The sequence below is a fragment of the Aricia agestis genome, chromosome 11, assembly GCF_905147365.1.
Source record: "Aricia agestis chromosome 11, ilAriAges1.1, whole genome shotgun sequence".
NCBI classification, from domain to species: domain Eukaryota; kingdom Metazoa; phylum Arthropoda; class Insecta; order Lepidoptera; family Lycaenidae; genus Aricia; species Aricia agestis.
The window spans coordinates 17,134,299-17,155,960 of NC_056416.1; the positions used below are offsets into that span (position 1 = coordinate 17,134,299).

General features: G+C 38.2%; 2 protein-coding genes across 4 annotated transcripts; one reads left to right on the forward strand and one right to left on the reverse strand.

The window, feature by feature from the left end:
- The first annotated feature begins 506 nt into the window (after positions 1 to 506).
- LOC121731781 (thioredoxin reductase 1, mitochondrial) lies at positions 507 to 21,624 on the forward strand. Of its 3 annotated transcripts, XM_042121403.1 has the most exons (10): positions 507 to 573; positions 1,125 to 1,184; positions 9,869 to 10,089; positions 15,702 to 15,859; positions 16,489 to 16,691; positions 17,381 to 17,609; positions 18,349 to 18,520; positions 18,961 to 19,149; positions 19,493 to 19,662; positions 20,172 to 21,624. In XM_042121403.1, exons 1-10 carry the CDS (start codon positions 522 to 524, stop codon positions 20,299 to 20,301), a joined length of 1,584 nt encoding a protein of 527 aa, XP_041977337.1. In that variant the 5' UTR covers positions 507 to 521; the 3' UTR covers positions 20,302 to 21,624. The 3 variants fall into 3 exon arrangements, with proteins under 3 accessions (XP_041977337.1, XP_041977338.1, XP_041977339.1); XM_042121404.1 differs by lacking the exons at positions 507 to 573; positions 1,125 to 1,184 and adding an exon at positions 6,931 to 7,120; XM_042121405.1 differs by lacking the exons at positions 507 to 573; positions 1,125 to 1,184 and adding an exon at positions 7,373 to 7,469.
- LOC121731782 (C-factor) lies at positions 1,714 to 7,268 on the reverse strand. Its single transcript, XM_042121406.1, has 5 exons — positions 7,145 to 7,268; positions 4,066 to 4,117; positions 3,109 to 3,299; positions 2,576 to 2,725; positions 1,714 to 2,042 (listed from the first exon to the last, which is right to left on the reverse strand). Exons 1-5 carry the CDS (start codon positions 7,259 to 7,261, stop codon positions 1,818 to 1,820), a joined length of 735 nt encoding a protein of 244 aa, XP_041977340.1. The 5' UTR covers positions 7,262 to 7,268; the 3' UTR covers positions 1,714 to 1,817.
- Positions 21,625 to 21,662: the final 38 nt, after the last annotated feature.

Below are 21,662 nucleotides of genomic sequence, written 5' to 3' on the forward strand. Positions count from 1 at the left end.
TTCCTGGACTATGTAGATGGATTTGACCTCACATTTATTTTCTATTCTGTTATTTTATTACGTAACTCGATACGTCCTACTGGACCTAATCGATCGCGATTGCCATTTATGATTTATGTATCTTAATCGTGAACAAAACAGTGACTAATTATAAACCATGCTTGGACAAATCCTGCTTAACTTGAAAAAAATACTTGGTGATTGAAGGTTTTTAACCTTTAGGAAAAGTGTAACCATGTAAATTGTAAATGCTTGCAGCATAGACTTATTTATAATGCTTGCAAGAGTTGCAATTCGCAACACCAAGATATCATGTACAACAATACCTATACAAACTATTTTCTTGTTGGATAGAACCTCATTAACCGATAATTAACATCTGTGCTCGCAATACTGTATTTTGACTTAATAATGACATAAAAAACGACATGAATTTTACAATTGTATCAGTTTTACAAAATCAAATAAATTAAATTTAAAAAAAATAAAAAATAATTTCTGTCTTAGTAGATAAATCGCACATGAACCCGGTTTCCGACTCGTGTCCTCACAGAGAGGCGTGCTGCCAATTTGGTGAGTGTAACCTGCAGTACCGTCTACCATAATATTTAATTAAACACTCCATGCACAAGCTCCGAAAAACCGGCAGCTGAAAGCGGGGAGGGGCCACGGACCACGGTTGGCTATTATAGATAGAATATCCTGCACTTCCTCCCTGCACCATGTTGACAAGTTACCGAAGCTCGAGCGCGGAGTATACAATAATATCATGATTCATGAGTTATAATTATTTCAAATTATAGCCACGCTCACAGCCCACGAAATATTATGTTAATACAGTAGTTAGTCTACCATGAGTTTAAACTTTAAAGCTATCATTAAATATTTTTATCGATACTCGATACCGACTACGTAAATTTTTAGTACTTATGGCAAATTTTACAGCGCCTCTAGCGGTCACTTGCGGAACTAAAATCGCCATACTAAAAATTTACGTAGTCGGTATCGATAAATACTATAACTTTAAACTCATGGTAGAGCTACTGGACCTAGAAAAGAACCGTACACACACCTACAATGTGAGTCAGTCGCTCAGAATTTCTAACAATGTTTTCTTCTTTTAGGTCGTTCTGACAAAATAATATATGGATTTCTAAAAGAAGTTGGCACAAATGTATTTGTACGTAAGTTAAACATTAATTTCTTTTTTATATAACCGACTTAATTTAAAATTGCCTATCTCAAAAACTCCTGGACCTATTTTGTTGAAACTTGCAGTGTTCCCTAAGTTCACTAAGTTGAACCATACGAGTACAACGAAAAAAAATTACTTAAATCGGACTTGTAGTTCTGGAGATACGCTAACACAAACATAAATAACATACATACACTTTTGAAATTTGGCACATTTGTTCAGACGCTGATATTGACTAGCATATTATTATACGAAAACTGGGCAGTTCTGAAAATATTACATAGATACACACGGGTCGAATTGATAACCGCCTTTTTTTAAGTCGGTTAATTTATTGAAACTACAAACATTAACGAACGTCACAATAACATGCTCGATAGGCCGTAGTTAGCCTTTCATATTATCTTATATCAGCAGTCAGTAGTCACACAAGTCCCGACACAATAGGCTTTATTTAAATTCAAGACAACGCGTACTGCATCGAGATTTGAGGCCCGTACTGTAATAAAAAAACGCAGTAAATTCGGTAACAATGTATTTACAATAACAATTCAAATTAAAAAAACTAAGTAGGTACTTGGAACCATGATAAAGATCAGCGGTTTATCTTTCCTTCGTCGATTCACCAGGGCAGTTCCTTTCCGTCATATTGCAGAAATTTTCCGCTATCTTTCTCCCCCAACTTCTCTAAGGTATTGAAGAGTTCTCGTATGCTGGTCTCGACGTCTAGAGGCGCGTTCTTCCCGCCCATGTCGGTGCGCACCCAACCGGGATGGATGGCTGTCGCCAGGATCTTCTTGTCTTTAAACTCCACGCTCATACTCTTCGTTGCTGCGTTCAGCGCTGCCTGGAACCACATGGAAATAAATTAGCTTGTATTTAGAATGTACAACTTATTTGATATAAGTTTTTATCACAAAGCACTTGTCTTTAAACTCCACGCTCATACTCTTCGTTGCTGCGTTCAGCGCTGCCTGGAACCACATGGAAATAAATTAGCTTGTATTTAGAATGTACAACTTATTTGATATAAGTTTTTATCAAAAAGCACTCGATACCAGTATTAACTATTCATCGATTTTTTATCAGTCAATGCTAATTAACGCTGTTACATGTATCATGGATGACTGTACAAAACTAATTTAAATATAATATACCCAAACATAATAAGGTCGATCCCGCTAGGTGTCAGAGGCGTTAATCTGAGCTTCATTTGATTTAGATTTTGGATAAACTTGCAGTGCAGCGCCTCTAGCGGTAACCTCCAACTAAATTAAGCTAGTAGTTACTACTAATTATAAGTTATAAGTACATAATACAACAAACGCTATGTTAATAGTTATGTATGGAATGTCTATTGTCTACGGTATTTGCCGGTACCTTGGAGCACCTGTAGGGGTAGAATCCCCCCTGGTCGTTGTTGGCGATGGAGCCGAGGATGGAGCTGGTGTTGACGACGGCGGCGCGCTCTACTCCCACCGGCTTGTCGCTGTTGGCCTCCGACGCGCGGATCAAAAGCGGCAGAAGTGCCTGAAGCAGTTTCAAAGTGAAAGTCAAAAACTTTTATTCTTTCGAAAACTGCAGAGTCTCGAGTTTCAACAAATACAAATTCTTTCAGTCATGGACAATAAATTAAATCATTAATCCTCTTTATTTTCCTCTTCTGGCACACTGTCATTGCCATGTCGTTTTCACAGGATCGCGACAGTTTTGTTTTAGATAGGTATGTACTATGTAATACCTACTAATAGGCATTCGGTTACGAGTTTCCGACGAGGAAATACATACCTAAGTACTTAATATTATATTTTCTGTAGAGTTCTGACTTCTGCTTCCTCTGGTGTATTGGAAAATTCACGAGGCATAAACAGACAATATAGAATATATAGATGTTATAGTTACAGTTATTTTACCTTTGTCAACATAATCGGCGCTATAGTGTTGACGGTGAAGTTCTCCAGCAGCTGCTCGGCCTTCACCAGGTTGATCTTGGTGAACTTGGTGCTGACGCCGGCGTTGTTGATCAGCAGGTTCAGCCCCCCATCCCCCGTCGCGGCTGATATCTGTGACACCACCTCCTCATATTTTGTCGCGTCCGTTACGTCTGGAATGTGATGTGAGTGATAGAACATTTTTCAGCACCGTACGCATAATATACGAAATGCGGCGCGTACGGTGCGGACGAATGTGCGAGGTTTCACAACAAATTCTAAAATGCGGCGCGTACGGCGCGTGCGTGCTGGTAAATGTGCGATGAGCCTATCGTCTATGGGTATGGGCCATACCTGTACTAGGGTCAATGCGATTTTGACTACGAGCTCTAGAAGAGTTGTGGGCGTACCCTGAGGTAGGGAGCTGTGCCATTCTATCACGAAATACCCCAATGGCAGGTATTACACGCATCAATATTATCATGATTCTAGTATCACGCGATTCACAAGTGTACTGTGATACTGCGATTCGGCCTATTACTGCTATTACACCATCAATATTATCACGGAACGGAACGTGATATATATGAATATTAGTGCGTGTAATTGCCTGCCATTCTCTTCCGCAGTGTCCACGCGCTTCCATACTAATATTAAAGATGCGAAAGAGCCTATCTTTCTGTAACCTCTTCGGGTTCGGTTTAAGATAATTTAAGTCCCCCGGGTAAGGCTTAAGGATAGCTATATCCTATAAGTTAATTTGAGTCCCCCGGGTAAGGCTTAAGGATAGCTATGTGTATAATAGCCTATAAGTTACAAAAGTTTCCTCAGAGCTTGCGTGTGCCGTGTGCACTGTGCAGTATACTTACCTATTTATATAGGTACCTACTTAAGTATATTGTATTTTGATGCATAAATATTGTTGTTATATTATCTTACCCAAATTAAGTATGTGAAGGTTTTTGTGTTCTTTGGATACGTTCGCCAACTCCTGTAATCAAAATTTTCTATATTGTTTATAGTACTGTAATGCCCGAGCCGCACCTGCGTAGTGGTGCGTGTAATACTATTGGACGATCTGCGTGTATCGTCCAATAGTATCGTCTTCTAAGTTATTAAGTTATAAGTTATTATCTTCCCGTAACCGTACCATACCGTACCTAGTAGCACGAAGCTTCGTACGATAGACGCATGTGCGGCCGCGGCATAAAAATTACAAACGAAACGTCGACTATCCACTAGTGAAGTAGTGACTAGCGCTTCATACAAATCAAAATCCGCCACATCAAATCTTTAAATATTTCCAAAACCCTTCCTTCAAAACATGATTGGAAAACAAATCAGTTGTTTGGTATATAGGTATGTCGCAGATTTAGCCACAATATTATATTATTAAATATTGTGCAACATTGCATGATTCTCGGTTTGTAGGTACTTTCCAGTGCATATTGCATTGTTATGTATCTTTATGGTCCTTTCACGGAGCCTACGTAGGGTACGCAACATTGCAACCACTAACCAGGAATGATTGCGAAGTTGCAACTATGATTTGGCTTTGATGTTCTTTATTACTTCAATTGAACCCAAATCCATTATTAAGTGCCTAATAACGATGTAGGAAGCTGCGTGTAGCTCGTCTCGACTCTCGTCACGGTCGACGGCATATTACCATAATACCTATGTGCCGCTAAAACATTTCAAGGACAAAAATAATAGCAATATAAACATTGAAGTATAACCAGTTAATTTGTTATCTAAAATGAACGATTCGTAAATGACATTAATTAATAAGTTATTTTATATCTTCGAATGATTCCGGTCAAAATCTATTTTATTTTGCTAGATTAACAGGCGCCAGGCGTATAATTTTTGGTGTCATGCGATTATTCATTCAAAGTGTGTTTCTGTGTTTGTATTGTTTCGTAGTGATTTGTGACGTCTCTGATACGTGTGAATCCTTGCTCAACTATGATGGACGTAACCAGTGTCTCGTAGGTTTAGAACGCCCGGAGCAGCCAGGTAATCAACTTTGAGTTGAGAAATTATAATCTTAACGTATTGTTACCTGCTGACTCTCTTGAAGACTTTATTCACTAAGTCCAGGTCACACAAGTACACACTAGGTCACAACACTTAGCACTAAGTCCAAACACTAATCACTAGGTCCAATCATGTGTACCGTAACAGTATAGACCTTCCCAAACTCACCAAAATGTGCGCCGCGCGCCGTGGAAACTGGAAAGGCAAGAGGGCGCCGCCGCGCCGCACCGTGAGTCGATCCTTCATAATAATCATAATGATGAAGAATTGACTCACGGCGCCCCTTTTGCCCGCGGATAGTGATGAAATGAAATTAAATTTTAATAGTAATTATGTAAAGTGAAAGAGGAATTAAATAAGTATGTATTAATTATCATTTACCTGCTTAACCTATACCTATAATCATTAAAGGTGTTTATTAAGTGCCTGACAGACGTACGAACTTAAAGTACGCGGGTTTTAAGTTCGCGAACTTACTCAGCTCGCGTCGGTGATAGACGTACGAACTTTAAAGTAGGTACGTGGGTTTTAAGTCCGCGAACTTACTCAGCTCGCGTCGGTGATAGACATACGAACTTTAAAGTACGCGGGTTTTAAGTCCGCGAACTTACTCGGCTCGCGTCGGTGACACACGACTCACAGGTACACTGGGTTACCATGTCGTCGACGGAAGAAGCTTTGTGTTATTTAGGAATAATATCATATTACGTTTTAAAAACTAATAAGAAAAAACTAAATCGAAAAGTTTAAGTACATACGTACGTACATAATATTTTTCACACAGATGAAAACCAATTTCGGTTTCGTTTGACAGCTCGAAATTGTTGCTCTATTCCGCTAGGTATATTAACTTTATGGTACCAAGGAGATTTATAGTTTGGACAATGAATTTTCTACGTCTACATGTAGGTATGTACCTACATGTAGACGTTGGTGTTCGTCGATAGCTGATGCTGCTGATGTCAGCAGCATCAGCTATCGACGAACACCAATAAATTAATATTTTATTTGATAACATAAAATAAGTTTAGATTTTGTTGATTATTAAAGATTTAAAATTAAAAAACGTTTTATTTGACTGAAAAATGTTAGCATAATTTTAGCATTAATTACAGTAAATTTTAACAGTAGTTTAGCAAATTTTGTATCAGTCGTGTTGGCAACACTGCCTGACGGCTCACGGCTCGCGACTCGCAGTGCTGCCAGACGTACGAGCTACGAGTAAAATTCCAAGACGGCGAACTTACGCGGCAATCTTTAAGTACGCGAACTTTAGGTGACACACAGGCGAGTAAGGTCGTCGAGCCATAATAGGGCCCATTCACGGCAGGACTGCAGTCCTGCATTGAATGGGCCTCACTGATTGGTTCACAGTCGGTGTTGCCTGCCAGAAACACCGAGGTCCGATTGTGAACCAATCAGTGAGGTCCATTCAATGCAGTCCTGCCGTGAATGGGCCCTTTAAGTCCGCGTACCTACTTAATCGCGTGTCTGTACCTTTACATATTCTAAAATATGGCGCTCTCGGATCATCTCGGACCGGACATTATCAAAACGAAGTTACCGATGGTTACGAATAGAATAGAGTGCGCTAGTTGCCAAGGATGACTCATGAGTCATGACATTATAAGTTTTTGGCCTTTGGGGACATTGGTACAAACTACAAACCAATACAAACTATTAATTTGAAAATATTACTGTGCAAAATATTATTCGCACAGTCATTCTAACAACTATTTCAATGAGTACGTCATGAATGACATCATCTGTCGTCTATGAAGTATGAACACCGCCTGTCTCTTTCTATAGTGTAATTTGTACTGTGCGTTTTAAGAACACGACAACCGATGTTCTAACTTATTCGTGATTCAATACTCCAACAAAGATATTCTCGTGTTCAGTGTGTGAAATTTATATTCAGTGATTAAATTATAACAGAAAATGGCACCAATCAGTAAGTATTAATTACAAAACGTACCTCAGAAACATTCCGGCAGGTTGCGAATACAATCTCAGCTTTGCGCAATTTTGTGAGGAATTTCACTATACCAAGGCCCAGACCTCTATTAGCTCCTATGATAAGTACAGATTTCATTGTGATGTATCACTTTTTTACTTAAAATACACTTGTGTTGACGTGTTTCATAGAAAGTTTAGTTTCCAAGAGGCATTTCACAATTCACTGTCTCTGTCATTAAACGTCAAAATGTCAATTTTTAATAATGCAGGGAAAATTGCAAGATTTGTTAAACCGATTATACAATTAGATAATATCTTCATAATATCAAGACGAACCATCTCCAGTAAGTATTTCTATATACTTTTGGTTTATATAATTTCATTGCACGAATAAAAGTAAAAAGTAACCTTAAAAATTAAAATTTATTGACGCAACTTGTTTTTTTTTTTCTCCTTCTGTGCTTGCAGCCCTGTTGCAGCCTCTGAAGTCATTTTGAAGTCTTGATCAAGTTTTGATTTAGTTTCTGAAATTTCATTAGAAACACTTTTCACAAGCTTACACTAATCAAAACGTATCATGTAGTAGTGTAATTACTGTAAAGATCCCATTCACGAACTAGGCCCTGGAGAGTTACCCAATGAAATGTCCAACCAGTGCTATAAATATTAAAAACTACATTACTTTATTATAAAATTTATAATGAAATATGTTTTTGAACAATAGGTATGATTAAAACAGTGCAAAAATATTTCATAATGGGGATATACCTACGTGTGGAGGAAATACCTATTCTAGAATTCCTACCATGACTAGATTTATCAACAATTGTAACTAACAAAACAATGTAAAGTAAAAACACACTGGTGAAAAAACCCTCCTAATTAGATTTAATTGAAATGAATTTAAAATTTGGTTAAATTCGTTGCTAGGTGGATGGCTATGTTGTGGCAGAACTACCGAATTGGTATCTCCCGTAGCCTATGTACAAGGTACTATTGACAACTATTCACGGGGCCAAATGTACAGTGTTGTATTGTCTGCTCTACATGTAATTTTTTTTGCTTAAAATAATGCACTTCTCAATGTCGTTACTAGGTATCAAGTTTGGTGTAAGCAATAATGGATAAGTATTTAAATGCATATAATATGATCAACTGCTTTTATTTGGATATTCAAGTAAAAAAATAATTGTCAAAGTTAATAAAAAATAATTTAAAGCTTTAGTACCTCGATACTAACTGCACATTGATTTTACAATGACAACTATATTTTTATTTAAATATCTTTACACAATCAGAAGATCATAATTATATTTTATCAATAATAGTATTTTAAAAAGATAAAACCGACATCAAATTATACGTAATTACAAATTAAAATTCCCTATCTTGAAAACTTCTGAACCGATTTTGATGTAACTTGCAGTATTCCCTAAGTTGAATAATACCTACAAAATATAATATACAAAAAAAGAAACACTTAAATCGGACTTGTAGTTCCGGAGATATGTGTGCACAAACATAAAAACATAAATACAACACTTGAAATTTGGCACATTTTTTCAGAAGCTGCTGCTATAGATTAACATTATATACACTGGATAGTTCTGGAAATATTACGTATATATGCATCAAATTGATAACCTCCTTTTTTTGAAGTCGGTTAAAAAGCCAGTGTTGTTTTGCAGACTTTATAATAGTCATAAATTATACATCCATACTAATATTATAAATGCCTGTCTGTCTGTCTGTCTGTCTGTCTGTCTGTCTGTCTGTCTGTCTGTCTGTCTGTCTGTCTGTCTGTCTGTCTGTCTGTCTGTCTGTTACCTCTTCACGTCCTAACCGCTGGACCGATTTTGCTGAAATTTGGCATGGAGATACTTTGGGACCCGGGAAAGGACATAGGATACTTTTTATCCCGAAAAAATGTACGGTTCCTACGCGATAAACGAGTTTTGGCGCAACGGAGTTGCGGGCGTCATCTAGTTTATAATAAAAGAGGAAAAAGGAAAAAAGGTATATTTTCAGGGGATTTTGCACATTAGCAGTGCTTATAGCATATCCACTAATTTTAGTACTTGTTTTTGCGGTAAATGTGACTAGGAGTTTCACTAGAATGGGATTTTAGAACTGTATATTTTGGTTTTCTAGTTGGTGACAGTGTTCCCTAATCATTGGAATACTTGTAGCAGTTGTAGCATTTTAATAATAATAATAATCATTTATTCACTTGATGTGTTTTTACAAAGATGGTTTATTGCGAATATATTGGTACATACACATCATACCATTACATTGGTGTGTGAATATTGTCACCGTAATAATTATTTTCGATTTACTAAAATATGTCAAATACGCGTTAAAAATTACATTTTTATTTCTTCTTATAAGTAATAAATTATTTAATTATAAGAATATATAATTATTTAATAAAAGTATGAGACATTATCAATGTCAAAATTATATAAGTAATATAATATCTTAAAAATAACAATTAATTCAATCCATCGTCCATATATATATATATATATATATATATATATATATATATATATATATATATATATATATATATATATATATATATATATATATATATACGCATATATATAATTAAGTCAATAATCAATATGAATGAATTATATATCTAAAACAACCTTTGTATATTTTGCACATATATAGACAATTTGCATAACATCATATGCAAAACTATAATATATAACACAATGTTTGTTTATTGTAGATGGAACATACGACTATGACCTGGCCGTCATCGGCGGAGGATCGGGGGGTCTGGCTTGCGCCAAGGAGGCGGTCAACCACGGCGCCCGCGTCGCCGTGCTAGACTACGTCACACCCTCGCCGCTGGGCTCCAAGTGGGGTCTGGGCGGCACCTGCGTCAACGTCGGCTGCATACCGAAGAAGCTGATGCACCAGGCCGCTATACTGGGAGAGAGTATACATGTAAGTTTGCAGCCATTTTCTATTTGGAATAGCAAGAATTGTTTTTTGGTTCAGTCCTGTGGCATGATAATATCTCGCCAATGTGCCGGCTAAATCTGTCAGGCTAGGAGAGTAAAAAAGGGGAAGAGCTACATAATATATTGCGTAAAGAATTGGCCATTAAATTACACCACAGGAGTAGCTGGCCTGGTTAGGTAAATAAGACAAGACAAAAATGATGAACTCGTTAAAACTCCATATAGTTTATGAAGCATTACTTGTGTGATGGACTGTAATTGCTGATATCTTTGGCATTTGAATACAGAAGTGGTTATGTCATGGCCGGGGGGCGGGACACAGCTGACGGGCGTTTGACATGCAATTATGAATAATACTAAATTAGTCAAAAACAAGTCCATTTTATTACGCAGGTGATCAGCTGATTAACTTATGTAAACTTAAAGTGCAGCTGAGCCTTGGGATACCATATTGAACCTCCTATTCAAATCGCGATATTTATGTAAGACTGTTCTGTACGCCGCGCGCCGGGCTAGGGGCAAAATTCTCTATAATTTTATTTGCGCACGTCATGTAGATTGTCGGTCGTTGGCTTCATTTATTTATCTAAAAAATATATAACTTTTGGCGCAACATCTTACTGCCCAGTCCCTAGACGTCGCTTCTAATCGCAAACAATGCTCTGGACATTCTTCACAGTCTTATTCAGGTGAGACGTCAGATGAGGTAATTATTATTGAAAACGGTCAATAAATGACTACATCTACATCTATACTAATATTATAATTCTGCAGAGTTTGTTTGTTTGTTTGAACGCGCTAATCTCAGGAACTACTGGTCCGATTTGAAAAATTCTTTTACTGTTGGATAGCCCATTTATCGAGGAAGGCTATAGGCTATATTTTATCACGCTAATACTATTAGGAGTGAAGAAATAGAGGAAAGTGTGGAAAAAACGGGGGGAAATTATTTAAAAGGGCTTATTTGAACGCGCTAATCTCAGGAACTACTGGTCCGATTTGAAAAATTATTTCAGTGTTAGATAGCCTATTTATCGAGAAAGGCTATAGGCTATATTTCATTATGCTAAAACTAATAGGAGCAAAGAAATAGAGGAAAATGTGGAAAAAACGGGGGAAACTATATGAAATTGCTTATTATCTTAAGAACTACTGGAGCAATTTTATGTTATTTGGCAAACATGAAGAATAGACCACGTGAAGGGACATAGGCTATTTTTTGCGGGAAAATGTACGGTTGCGTGAAATTCCTAAATTACGCAAGCGAAGCCACGCGGAACATCTATAAATACTAGAGATCGCCCAATGGTCGAAATTCGACCTTACTTGCAACGACATTAAGACTACTACCTATATTTAGTAAAAAATATTGACTTCATCATAGTTTCTTTCAATTCTTGTCTCTGGGACTCAGCTGATCTCAGACTGGCCGTTTAAGCAGTGTCTTATAGTATCTAAAATTATTAAAAAAAAACAATAATCCATTTTTAATTTGTCAACTTGTTGTCTTGTGTTTGAATTTGTGTTGAAGATAAGAAATAAGGTATAATAGCTACTAGCTTGGATACATTTAATGCTAAGTACTCACTTACGGTTTTGCTCAATAGTTTTACTCCAAATCGAGCAATAACCACCGTGTGGACCGCCAAAACTGACGGCTCGAAGGCTCGCTTCGATCCGACTCGATGGAATTAAATATGTAATTTCCTAAAGTAGTAAAACTATCGAGCAAAACCGTATGTGAGTACTTAGCATAATTGTTTATCAGGGTTTGTAGTATTTATGTAGGGTAAATAAAAGGGTTTTATAATCCTAAATTGTTTCTTTATTTTATCTTCGTTTTAAAATAATTTCCAAGGTATCCTTGAAAATGCACCTACGTTCAGAGAATATTTGAAAAAATTTATTCTGAATAAAAAATTTTGAGTTTGAGTTTGAGTTTGAATGATTATTTCCAAGATATCCTCGAAAATGATTATTTTATTTCCAAGGTATCCTTGGAAATTATTATTTCAGCTACAAGCTACAAACGTGTTTTTGCATATAAAGAGCAAAACGTTTTAACTTTATGTATGACAAATCGATTTTCTATAACATTCAATATATATTGAGGCAAATGGCAGAATGGTAAGTTTAAAGCAGGTACGGCATAGGAAAATCCATCTACCCTTGCGACATTAAAAATACATGCATTAAAAATGTTTATCAGGTCTAGTCAAATGTCATCGTAGTTTGAAGATGAACCAGATCGGAGCCACGTCCACAGTGAATAGTAATAGGCACATTGAGACTTCTGTGCTGTGTCACATGTACTGTGCGTTAAGTTTGCAATGAGTACTTATTGATAATTCTAAAAATGACTAACTGTGCCGTGTGCGCTCTTGCCATGTTTAAATAAATTCATTGAAGTTTTTCAACCATTTCGACATTTGCACTGTAAATTATAAAGCGAATGAACTATAATATGACTCCTATAAATCGATATCGTACTGCTTCTTCACACTTGAAATAGCCTAGTAGTAGCCACTAGGTGCCACTAGTATGAATTACTACGCTAGTGTAGATTGTAAATAAGATAATTTAATTGAACGAGTACTTAAGTAGCAGTCAATAGTCGTAATTACTCCCAAGTTGCAACTTGCAAATAATGAATGGCCTGCAGTTTTGTCAGCCTCTATAGTTGTTTGTTCATCCACGAGACCACTGCAATTTTATTATTATCAATTTTGATTATTATATGTATGACGTATCGCAATTCAGTGCCATAAACTGTGGTCATAGTATTTTCCTTCCATTCAATTTGTCATAATATGACCTGCAATCTGCATGAAGCTCATAGTCGTCAGGGAAAATGTCAGGGCACTAATCAGCGTCGCAGCAGGGTGGGCCGTATTCTATACATATTTTGTGTAGCCAAGTGCGCGATAGGTAGAAAAAATAATGGAAAATGCGGCCCGCCTCGCAGGGCTACGTCATAATGTGGGCGTAGATTACGTAGTAATTATATTTAAGTAATCTGTGCTCTGTGGTGTAGAGGCGCGTTTATCAGTTCATAATAATTCATATACATATACAATTTTCGCGAATCATCGCGACTGGACTCGCTAGACGACTTGTAATGCTACGCGTTTACTAGAAGACAATAATTATAACGACCGTGAGTCACTCGTTCACGGAACGTTACGTAACGGAGGTGTAAAATGACTTGCGATATTATGGCTACATATTAGACATACTACATCAAATAATATGTGTTTACATTGTTAAGACTTGACTTCATTTGACCCTTAAAATGTTCCTGTTTTTATTTTGACCCTGTCCTCGGCTATACAGTTCGTCTAGATATTCTCAAGAAACTAAAGCATAGCATAGGGAGTTGCATGCAGCATACCAGTCGCAGTGGCCAAAGCTTCTTAGGAAGGAACCCCTAGCTTGTAGGTTTATTAGGTAGGGACTAGGGAATAGGAATGGTAGGGATGATTAGTGATAATGTTTACACAATCTTCGAAGTGTACTTGAGCAGTAAAACCGATAGGAATATAAGTAATATAGTTAGAGAAACCCGCCGCCACTGATAGGTACCACATTTTGCAGTTATCGTACACTGCGGTCGGTTGCGTGCGCGCAAGTCATCCGTATGTAATCAGTAATCACATTCATGTCAACTACGCTAAATGCTGCTTGCAGTTAACGCGGTCGTGTAATATCAAACATATACTGGGTACTATGACTTGCTGGATGATTTTGGAGATGTGTGATATCGATAGTATGTTACATATTAAAATACTCTAACAAAACGAACATTGTGTAGCAGTATATCCTATATTACTGCAATTTTTTCATGCTAGAGGCAGCAGAATTATAGCCAGTAAACAAGAAGTTTTGTTCGACTTTTGAAAACGTTTCTGTAGATTTACTGTATGTGCTAGTAAAAGCCTCTGCTCCGACCTTTGCGTATGTTCCCTATTCTTGGGGCCTGTAGGGGCTGTAGGCCTACGAAACCGTTTTGAGACTTAAACAATCGAATGAGAATGCCGCGTCCTGCTCTAACAACGTCATTTCTCGTTCCTTAGAGTAGGACGTGGCATTCTCGTACGATTGTTTGAGTCTCAAAACGGTTTCGTGGTACGGGCCCTGTTACAAAACTTCATATCGAAACTGTTAAGTCAAATACTTTCTTTATGACATTTGGTTATCAGCGTCTTGGTTTGGAAGATAAGACTATAATGAATGGAACATTTTTGAATTCATTTTATGAAGAAGAGTAGTTCTTCTAACCTCGAACGGTTAAGCAAGATGGGAGTAGGCCTCAAAGTAGTTATTCAAAAAGGTGATTTTAACGAGATCCCTTATCATAATAGCTGAGAATTTACATGAGCGTTAGCGATAAAGTACATAAAAGTTGGGGGTTTTTATTACGTTCCTCGGACACGGTATCGATTTCCGTTATATCCGCCAAGGTTGGACAATTAACACACAATGACAGAATCACTATCATCAACGACAATCACCTTAGAAATGACATTATAACTATAATAGAAGAATAGGCTTGTTAGTATGTTTATTTATACCGACTGTAAGGGCTTTAACGCTAATTAATTACGGTACAGCTAAACCTGGGTAAGTGACAACTGGATAAGTGAGAGTAATACTTAGGACCCGTCATTTTAAGCTCCCAAAACCTCTATTAGCGAGAAACAGAAACCTCTGTTAGAGAGAGTCGTTATTCTCTCATGGACCTCTGTGAGCGAGACTGCTTCTTTTTTATACCTCTATAAGCGACAGTCGAGGTTTATTTTTTTATTTACAGACACAGTAACAAATGAGAAAACAAATTACAAATTGAATATCTGCTACAATTTAACATCTGCTATTTTATGACTCATTCTTAACTTTCGTTAAACTTTCTACCATTGTTTTTGTATTGTTTTCTCGTCAATATTGTACCCATTCTATTTCGTTGGGCTAATAATCGTTGTCTTTTATCGCATTCTTTTCGAACGGACTTACTCAGTTTATGGTTAACCAATTGCGAAGGAAAGTTCTGTTCTGTATCATGTCAAAACGAAAAATTAAAGTACTGTCATTGAGTGATAAACTTAAAATAGTGAATGTGTTTGAATCCGGAAAATGAAATTCAGAGGGAGTTTAATTTACCGCCTATTAAAAAATTATAAAATCAAAGGAAATTGACGGATTTAAAAAAAAAGTAAATTAGTTCTTTTAACTAAGAAATAAGTAATTTTTTGACTTGTCGTTTCTGCGTACCTCTATAAGAGAGAAACGCTAACCTTGTACCTGAATAAGCGAGAAACTCGGGTTTTTTGAGAAACCTCTATGAGCGAGAATAAAATCGTGGTCCCTTGAACTCTAGCTTATCCAGGTTTGGCCTTAATTTCGGCACTGGTCAGCACCGTATCGATGTTAACAATACAGTACATTGAACAGCATCATGTTTCAATATTTTAAGTAACCCAGTCCAACTAGCAACTACCACCATTTTGCGGCCACTACTGTATCAATTTTAACCACTTATGTCAAGAAATATGTAGTTCTTTTGTCCGCTAGTACTAATTATATTCTATCGGGCTACAGGAGGCCGTGGCGTACGGGTGGGAGGTGCCGGCGGTGGGCGACGTTAAGATCAACTGGTCGGCGCTGACGGAGGCGGTCCAGAACCACATCAAGTCCGTCAACTGGGTGACGCGCGTCGACCTCCGGGAGAAGAAGATCGAGTACATCAACGGGCTGGGGTATGTTATATCTAAACTCGCATGTTACTAGCTGACCCGGAAAATGTTGTTTTGCCATATAAATTATTCCTAGTATCAATATCAAAAATAGATAAAATCCTATTCTCAGGCCTATGTACATACAAAATTTCATTAAAATCGGTCGAGCCGTATTGAAGGAGTCCGCGCACAAACACTGTGACACGAGAATTTTATATATTAGAAGCTACAAATAATAAAAACTAAGGAATCGTAACTCCCATACTATTACCGTTTTAAATTTGGTTCGTTTTGATCTGTCATGTAATGTCAGCCTAGTACCGCTCAAGGTCACCTAAATATTGCAAATGTATTGAAATGTGTACATAAGGTACACTTTTTTGACAAGTATTGTGGAGCATGTTTTTTGACGGGGTTACTTTTCCTTAGTTTTTATTATTCGTAGATTAGAAGTAAAAGCGCTGAGTTTCCCATTGCATTTTGCTAAGGAAACGCTTCAACGGCTGAACCGATTTGAATGAAGCACGGTATGCAGATAAAGTCCCGGCAAAGGACATAGGATAGTTTTCTTTCTAGAAAAATGTACGGTTCGGTGTATGAAATATTGAAAAATTCTTTCATGTTTATACTTATTCCTGACTTACTCCTAGGTCCTTCAAGGACCCGCACACGATCGTGGCTACCATGAAGAACGGCAGCAAGAAGGAGCTGACCGCTCGTAACATCGTGATCGCGGTGGGAGGCCGCCCCATCTACCCGGACATACCCGGCGCCAAGGAGTACTGCATCACCAGCGATGACATCTTCAGCCTGGCGCATCCGCCCGGCAAGACGCTCGTGGTTGGCGCTGGATGTGAGTATGCTTGCTTCTTAATGTCTAGACCAGCAATACTAAACCACTGGCCCGTCGGCACTTTATAAGTGGCCCGCATGAAGTTACACTTGAAATCCATGCCCACCGGCAAAATTGTGCTAAGTCGTCTTCGAAATCGTGAAAACATTTCCACTTTAAATCGAAATTCAAGGGACGCTATTTTATTAACCCCTCTAATTTTGGTTGCGGCCCGCGACACTAAGAACAAAACGTGTTTGTGGCCCGTATGAAAAAAAGGTTTATTACCACTGGTCTACACTATACTACCAATACACTAGGACAGTGAGGGAATTGCTCATCTGTTGTGCGTTTACCACCGCCAAGGGACAGTATTTTGTTTGCCAGTAGATTTAGTAAGTAAAGCTTGAGGAAAAGATCATTAATATTTGTAAATCCACTAATACTAATAGCAGTGACAAATGCTATCTATAATATTATTTCGGTAGAACTAATTTAGTACTCAAAGTCTTGTGCTGGTTTCTAATTCTATAGCAAATTAAAGCTTGTCGAGGACGTTTAGCAACATGGTTTTAAAATTTTGTAGTCCATAATTTCTTGATTGAACTTGATTGAATCCTAGTTATTAAGCTACTTCGAGTATCTGTCAACGACCATTCTTGTTTTCCTTGCGCTAAGTGTTATACTAATTTCCCGCCACCACATTCCAGACATCGGTCTCGAGTGCGCGGGCTTCCTGAACTCGCTGGGCTACAGCGCGACGGTGCTGGTGCGGTCGGTCCCCCTGCGCGGGTTCGACCAGCAGATGGCGGGGCTCGTGGTCGCCGAGATGGAGACCCGCGGCGTCACCTTCCACCGTCGCGCCGTGCCCGTTTCTGTGGAGAAGATGGAGAATGGCCAGCTGAAGGCGCGCTGGATGAACACTGAAACTAAGGAGCAGTGAGTATTTTTTAATCGAAGCTTTTGAGATTTTTTTTTTTCTATACAATTTGAGCGCCTGTACTTAGTCGATTATCAAGATTACATAATAATTATTAATTACGCTAAACCCAGCGATAATACTGTTTGTATGTTTAGCAGTTTTGCTCGCTTAGTTTACAAATTATCCTCAGTATTTTAAATAACATTAGATTTGATCAATTCAGTTTTAATTATGCTTATCAAACATTAAATAAGAAAGAAATGTGGTAGATATTCCTGTTTATTCTAGAAGCGACTGTTACAGTTTTATAAACAAAAAAAAATTGCATGTCATTTTGTTACTGATATTTATCGTAAAGTCGTGAGTAACGTGTGAATCAAACAGGATATTATGTTCACTTAATAATTGTTATAACAATTATATGTTTAGCAAGTATGGTCATTTTTCAAAATGTTATGCAATAATTGTAACATCTATATAATGGAACATTTTTATATTTAGTTTTTCAATTAGGAAGAAAGAAACAGGAAAAAAGTTTAATTTTACGTAGTTCAAAATAAAGTACCAGAACTTGTAATGATGTTGTAGAAATGGTAAGTATGAAGTTTTTGTAAAATTTTATTTATTCTGTAATAACGAAAGGTTTTACATTATGATTTTGCAAGCTACTATTTTACGTCTAGAGTTTGACATAGCTAGACTAAAGTCTAGCTCTAAACCATGTCATTTACTAACCACGCATAATAATGTTTCCAGGAGCGAGGACGTGTTCGACACGGTGCTACTGGCGACAGGCCGGTACGCGCTGACGGCGGACCTCAACCTGCCCGCCGCCGGCGTCGGCTGCGTCGCGCCCAACGGCAAAATCGTGGCGGCGACCGAGCAGACCGACGCCCCGCATGTGTTCGCCGTCGGGGATGTGCTGCAGGTGGGTTGTTGGTGGTTGAAAAACCCCCACTTTGGCGTGTTTGATTACCATAAGGTCTTGATATAAACAAAAAACTAGATGTTGCCCACAACTGTAATCTCTCTTTGTTTATAGCATTGAACATTTTTCGCAATAAGAAGTTACAGGCAGACAGACATAATTTTCACATTTATAATTTTAGTATTGATAATTACAAAAAGTTATTCAATAATATCTAAAAGCAAGCAGTCCTGCTTGCCATGTAGTTACATGGCAAGCAGGACTGCTTACAATGGTGGCATCGGCATTTTTAGGCACTAGATTTTTGCTTAAAAATACTAGGAATGCCAATAATATGAATTTCTGTAGAATGAACTTTTAAATTGTCAACAGTTGGATGTTTTACTTTAAAAAATGCTATGACGCGACACTAGTCTAATATTCCAATTAACTTTTTTCAGGACCGACCGGAGCTAACTCCTGTCGCGATCCACGCGGGACGATTGCTCGCTCGCCGTCTGTTCGCCGGCGGTCAGCAGCAGATGGACTACGACAACATCGCCACCACCATCTTCACGCCGCTGGAGTACGGCTGCGTCGGCCTCAGTGAGGAGGAGGCGACGAGGCGACACGGCGCGGACTCGCTAGAGGTACATACTACTAAACTATATATGAAGTAATCGAGCGTAATATGTAACTTTAATAGAAGTGTAATAAAAATATATTTATATAATAATTTAATATATTACATATAAGTGCATTAGTTTTTACTACTGATAAATAACAAAACTCTCAATTGACTGGGAGAATGAAATAGAATCGACCAGTGCAACAGTAGTGGCGCAACGTTCGACTCATATGCTGAGGTATATAAAGCTACCGACACATAACGCGAAATCAGGGCTACCTCAATTTTTACCACTGTCATATTTAGGAGTTCACTTTCTAAAACTGGGCCGTGACACTTTACTTATATAATTTACAACTTTCCAGGTGTACCACGCTTTCTACAAGCCGACGGAGTTCTTCATCCCCCAGCGCAACATCCGCAACTGCTACCTGAAGGCGGTGGCGCTGCGGGAGGCGCCGCAGAGGATCCTCGGCCTCCACTTCGTGGGGCCCGTCGCCGGCGAGGTCATACAGGGCTTCGCTGCTGCCATCAAGTGAGTGATCTCGTAGTTTATTAACGTCTACATTACTAATAAGATCAGAGAGAATAAAGGGTCTTTTCACTCTGCTATCTGCTCGTCTTTGTCCGGTACATTGCAAGTCACACGATAGACAAATGCAATGGACCCTGAATACAACATTTGTGTTACCTGCAACTTCGTAGCCTATGTTAATAAAGCACGGTAACAAAGCTTGCGGAACCTATGTTACCGTGTCAAAACCGTATAAGCTTGATCTTAATCGATTCAGGGATTGTAAACAGGTGCGAAAACATATAGAAAAGCTGACAGCTTCCCGTTTATTACGTTAATTTAAATAGGAATCTTTAATTAATTATTTTATTGCTTTTTTAATTAATCTCAGTTAACAACTCTGGATCAAACCATGAAACGAGCATACCTTCAAATTAAATGTCGGTACGAAATGTCACAAGCCTCGTCGGTTTGACTATAAATTATTTTTTTGTGTAGCATAACCTCACAATGGCCCATGCTCGTTTCAGGTGCGGAATCACGATGGAGCAGCTGATGAACACGGTGGGCATCCACCCGACCGTCGCGGAGGAGTTCACGCGCCTCAACATCACCAAGCGCTCCGGCAAGGACCCCAACCCCGCCTCCTGCTGCAGCTAGGCGCCGCGCCCCCCGCCCACACACACCCACACACACTCACAAGTAGATAAGATACGTGTCCGCTTAGCCCGGCTACTTACAAACCAGCTTGCGCCAGTCTGGGTCTCCTAATCGTTATTAAATATCAAGCTTTCTCTTCCATACTTCAGTGAGATATTAAGGCGTCCCCCACTGCCCACGTTAGGCGTGCGCGTTCCTCGGGCGTGTGAGCGAGATTACGCGACTTGCGCGCCGCAAGCGCATCGCTTGCGCTCGCCTCGCTCATACGCCCAAGGATTGTGCACGCCTAATGTAGGGTCAGCCTAAAGCAAGAAATAACATTGGCCAAGACTGGCGCAAGTGGCTATTCGATTTGGACTCGATTACTTTATTGCGTAGCAACCAATAAACGCTTGCTGCGCTGAGCGTTGATCAACTCAATTTTTGAATTCGAATCGAATAGAAATCGTAATCCGTTATCATCTAAACGTAAACGAGAAGGTAATGTAACGCCAACTTCATAATGATTTCAATGTTGCTTTTACTGTGACTGTGGAAGAGAAAAAACATTTTGGTCAAATGTTACATTCTTGTTTACTATTTGATCATAATAGAACAAAGTATGCCTATATTGCCTTAGATGTTGTATTGCGACATAAAAAGGACAGCCGCGATGAGATACAATACTGTTGTAAATAATATTAAGTATATAAAAATTAATTGAAATGCATAATAATAAATGTTTCAAAAAACTATTTCTGATCGTCGTGGAATGTCGTATCGTTGTTGAATGTTAATTATTATATTACAAATCACAGATTGTAAGAACATAATTATAAAATCTAATAAACAATATTTGTTACTTTTGTCAATTTATTATGAAGTATTTGGATATTTTGGGTTTTGTCCTCGGCTACGTTTAAGCGATTTTTTAAATAATTTTTGGTGACGTTTACTTTGCATAGTTTTAGATGCGTTAGGTATATTTATTATCGATTTCTAACACAAGTTACGTAAACTTTTCACAACTTGTATCCGCCACAGATGGCAATGATAAAACTGTACAGTTTGTTCAGAGTAGACACAGCATAACATCTTTATATTAGACTGCCTAAACCAGCGGACATTTATATAATCATTTTTAAACGACTGCTACTACTATGGCTTAACTGTGCCGTTCCATCGTAATATCTGTAGCGGGTGTTACACGAGCTACTTGCCGTATTGTTACGAGTACAAATACACGCGGGCCGCCGTCGACAGATCAGTATTACCACCGCGAACATTCCCGCGCCGAGACCACTAACGTAATTCATGTGATTTTCAATAAAGTGATATATTTTTTATGTTTTTTCTTTATTTGCCTAAGGCAGAATGAGATA

Excerpts from the sequence above, each read along its gene's own strand:
- LOC121731781 (XM_042121403.1), top strand. The coding sequence starts at position 522 with ATGAACCCGGTTTCCGACTCGTGTCCTCACAGAGAGGCGTGCTGCCAA. Across the intron at positions 15,860-16,488 it reads GAGTACATCAACGGGCTGGG|GTCCTTCAAGGACCCGCACA; the intron begins GTATGTTATATC and ends ACTTACTCCTAG. Across the intron at positions 17,610-18,348 it reads AACACTGAAACTAAGGAGCA|GAGCGAGGACGTGTTCGACA; the intron begins GTGAGTATTTTT and ends TAATGTTTCCAG.
- LOC121731782 (XM_042121406.1), bottom strand. The coding sequence starts at position 7,261 with ATGAAATCTGTACTTATCATAGGAGCTAATAGAGGTCTGGGCCTTGGT. Across the intron at positions 3,300-4,065 it reads CCTTCACATACTTAATTTGG|ACGTAACGGACGCGACAAAA; the intron begins GTAAGATAATAT and ends ATCACATTCCAG. Across the intron at positions 2,726-3,108 it reads CGCCGATTATGTTGACAAAG|GCACTTCTGCCGCTTTTGAT; the intron begins GTAAAATAACTG and ends AAACTGCTTCAG.